This window comes from Gossypium arboreum, chromosome 12 (assembly GCF_025698485.1).
Source record: "Gossypium arboreum isolate Shixiya-1 chromosome 12, ASM2569848v2, whole genome shotgun sequence".
NCBI classification, from domain to species: domain Eukaryota; kingdom Viridiplantae; phylum Streptophyta; class Magnoliopsida; order Malvales; family Malvaceae; genus Gossypium; species Gossypium arboreum.
In genome coordinates, this window is record NC_069081.1 from 86177570 (window position 1) to 86181645 (window position 4076).

At 31.2% G+C, this 4076-nt stretch overlaps 1 protein-coding gene across 3 annotated transcripts; it reads left to right on the plus strand.

The window, feature by feature from the left end:
- The first annotated feature begins 1214 nt into the window (after window positions 1-1214).
- On the plus strand, window positions 1215-2057 carry LOC108452472 (uncharacterized). 3 transcript variants are annotated; one of them, XM_017750267.2, is made up of 2 exons: window positions 1215-1519; window positions 1596-2057. In XM_017750267.2, the coding sequence occupies exons 1-2, from the start codon at window positions 1392-1394 to the stop codon at window positions 1870-1872; spliced, it is 405 nt and encodes a 134-aa protein (XP_017605756.1). In that variant the 5' UTR covers window positions 1215-1391; the 3' UTR covers window positions 1873-2057. The 3 variants fall into 3 exon arrangements, with proteins under 3 accessions (XP_017605756.1, XP_017605757.1, XP_017605758.1); XM_017750268.2 differs by having other exon boundaries at window positions 1215-1489; window positions 1587-2057; XM_017750269.2 differs by having other exon boundaries at window positions 1215-1489.
- Window positions 2058-4076: the final 2019 nt, after the last annotated feature.

Below are 4076 nucleotides of genomic sequence, written 5' to 3' on the forward strand. Positions count from 1 at the left end.
ATTTGAACGAATAAAATATAAAATTAAACTAATATTAAATATGAAAAGAGTACAAATCAAAATAATTTAAATTAAAATTGATCCATCAAATTTATTTTTGAATAATTTCATTATAGGTTTTGATCATATTTGTTCTTTTTGTCATAATGTCTAGAATTACCTCTCTCTCCAACCCATAAATAAGAGGATAATGCGCTTCAGTGCACTCAAATTCACGTCTTCCTACATTGACAACAATACCTATATTAATCGAGTCAAGACTCAATAGATCCACCCATAAAAATTTGAATGTAAAGCTTATGTTAGCAATAATTAAGTATGGAGATCGGTGAATATTTATTATTTTTCCTTTTAATTATTAAGGAACAAAACTATTCAAATGAAATTAAGCCGAAAGCAAAGTGCAGCTTAGGACAACACTGTCATTTTTGGACATCAATTTTGAAGGTTCACATCTCTCTAATTGAAGCAACCTGTGGTCTACCTATGATTATATATATATAATGTTATAATTAATAAAATGGTTAACTTTCTATTTTTCCCCCCAAATTTCTTAATTTGATTTCGGCACTTCATTATCAAATTTTTTGCTTTACCTTATTCATACATGCTTACAATTTGATTCCCGTGTTCTAAACATTATAACTAAGCATTTAATATCTAAACTAATGACTAGGCTGACAGAAGATTTAATTGATACAATACTACTACTACTTTGAAAACTCAATTAGAAAATTTTGATAAAAGTACTATGGAGGCCCTTGTACTAGGAGTCAAATTACATTTTGCTCTCATTTATTCAAAAAATGAGCAAATTAGTCCATGTACATTAGATCAAATAGTAAATTAGTCCTTCTATTAAAATTTTCATCAATTTCTATTGTTAAAAACTAGTCCCTATACATTGGCATGGCGCACGTGTACCTATCTTACTATTCCGTCAGCTATACCAATTTTTACTAGTAGAAGTGCATGGAATTTTTAACAGAAAAGACATTAGTTTACTCTTTGATCTAATGTACATGGACTAATTTACCCATTTTTATGTAAAGGGGGCAAAATACAATCGAATTCCAATTAAAGGGGCCTTCATGATACTTTTACTAAAAAAGTTAAAGTTTAAGGACCAATTTAAAATATGGATAATAGTTTGAGGATGTTTTTTAAATTAGCCCTTTTCCTTTATGTTATATAAGTAAAGAAAAAAAAATGTAAGGGATTCGGATCGGGATTTATACGCCGACTCTGAAAACCATTACTATTTACTTATAATTTTGTACACTAAAGATAGATATTATATATATATATGATTATCTCCTTTTATTGGCCTTTCTCCTCTCTTCAATTCCATAAAATATTCATCATCTTTTAAATCTCTAATTTATTGAACAATGGTAGATCGTCAAACTGTTTGCTGCATGTGCGGCGACGTTGGTTTCTCCGATAAACTCTTCCGCTGCAACAAGTGCCGCTACCGCTTTCAACATTCGTATGCCCTTTCATCGTTTCATCATCATATGTATGTATATATATATATATATATATATTTCGTTTTATTCTTATATTTTATGGGTTGATTTTATTAGGTATTGCAGTAATTACTACAGTGAGTTCGCTGAGCCGATTGAACTGTGTGATTGGTGTCGAAGCGAAGAAAGAAACTCAAAGCATGGAAGCTCTTCGAAGAAATCACCATTGATGAACAGAAACGAAACCGGAATCGTAAATCGATCTGAGTATTCGGGTGATAAAATCAAGCAACACAACGATGATCATCAACATGAACATCATCATAGAGGGAAGAACAGTGGGACACCTTCTCCTAGGCCTACGACTCGCAGGTACAAGCTTCTTAAGGATGTCATGTGTTAAAAGAACCAAATGTTTATAAAGTTTTCATTCGATGTTTTTGCTTTTGAACATGGACGCCGCCGAAAGGGGCGGCGCGGTGGAGGCCATGGCCCCTTGGCTTTGTGATAATCCAATATTATATGGGTATGATAAAATTACGCTTGTTTAATTTCTATTGATGATCAAATTCAATGCTCCCTTAACAAGTTTTTTTTTTTTTTTTAAAGTCGTTCTCTTTTATAATCAAAGTGTATGAGAGACATTGATTGTCTTGCTAGGGTTTTGTATGGTTACAACTCATAAAACAAAGGGTTATTGATCATTAGCAGGAGGTGTTTCATTTTCACCTTCATTTGCTTTTAAGTGTGGAGGAGAATAGAATATTTGCAGTTGGAAGATCTATCAACAAGTCGGTATTGTCTTCGATGAGGACTTTATCTTCTAACCTTATAGACAGCCTTAGTGTTTAACCTAACTTGAAGAGACATCTGGTTCAATAGAGAGCAAGTGTCTCGTTGGATTGGATTGTGCAAGGCGTAAAACCTCCTACAAAGTAAATGTGGATATTTACACTTGGTAGGGTTTGAACCCATGTGTATTCAAAGTTTCGTCTATTGGTAGTCAACAAATCCCTCAATGGATCGATATTGTCCCTTATCAAGGTTGTCTCTTGATTTTGCGAAGAGTCTAAATGTTTATGGCTGCCTAAAAAGGTGGTAGGTTCAACAGAACATAAAGCACATTTTTGTTGAGAGGAAGTCAACTTCTTCCAAAGAAATATTTAAAGTGTTGTCTAGTAGGAACAACCGAACCTCTCAATAGACCGATACTATCTCCAATCAATATTTTATCACTTTAACTCTATAAAAAATCGAGTGCTTGAGGCTATGGAAAGAAAACTATATGCATGACAAACCACCACCTTCTAATAAAATATGAACATTTGCAAAACCGATATTAACCGAAAACTTAGAACCCGAAGTCTTCTGCGGCTCTACTCGTGATTCATCATTCATCTAAGTAATCAGCCTTTGATATTTCTTACATGCTTCCTGTCTTGGTCATAGCTATGATAAATTTCATCAAAGTACACAAAGCTGGTAAGTTCCTTCCACTGTATCTATTTTGGCCATTTATGACAAACCAACAAAACCCTTTCTTGAAGTGACAATGAAGCCATGCCCTTTACCTTAAATGGCCTTTTCTTTTTTTCCCTTACCCTTTTGTTGATGTTACCCATGGATGATAGATTACTCAATGATTTCGTTACCAAATATCTCATTCTTTCTGTCGTTTTTTTTCTTCTAAATATCTTCTACTTTCTCCTTCATGTGAACTTGATCTCAATAAGGGAATTAGTATAAATAAGTAAACTATTGATGGAGTTTACCAAAGTTGTGGAAATAGTCTTATTTTTATGTGATAAATATTAGTCCATGTATTTTTCGAATAGATCAATTTTAGTCGTGATCCAAACAGTAATAATTAAATCCATTTGGTTAAATTCAATTACTAGTCTCATATTATGAGTACAATTGTAGATTTACTCTATATTATTCTATTGATATTTTACTTCCTATACATTTTGAACTAATCTATTAACTGGATTTTAGTAAGTAATGTGTATAAATAACAAGTCGATATCGCATACATATATGATAATATATATGTTTGCCATAACAAATTTAAGAAATAACATAATTTAATGAATTCAACGATTATCATTTGATGAGGAGTGAAATTTTAAAAATTTAAAAAAGTACAAAGACTAAAATGATCTATTAAATCTATAACTTTCATAAAATGTAAGGATGGATAGCATAATTTAACCTATATCAAACATAAATCTTTTCACATGGTTGCTGCTTCTTTTAAGATCTTTACACATTATCAAGCATCTTAAAACATATCATTATCTTTTCTTTTTTCATTAAGTTTGTTCTTAGAATTGCATGTGAGAACGGATATCGAATTCAGTTTAATTTTTATTTTATGTCTTGGAAAGATTTCGAGGATCTGATTTTGTACTTTCCATCATATGTTGTTGTTTCTACTTTCTATATTTTCATTCACGTGTTCATAATTAAATAAAACACATATAATTATGCTTAGTTGGAGTGAGATATTAGTTAGATGAGTTTATACAAGTATATAATATGTAAAAATATAGTATATTTTAATATATTATACAACTTGATGGTAGATCAACTCTTTTAAGAGAAGTT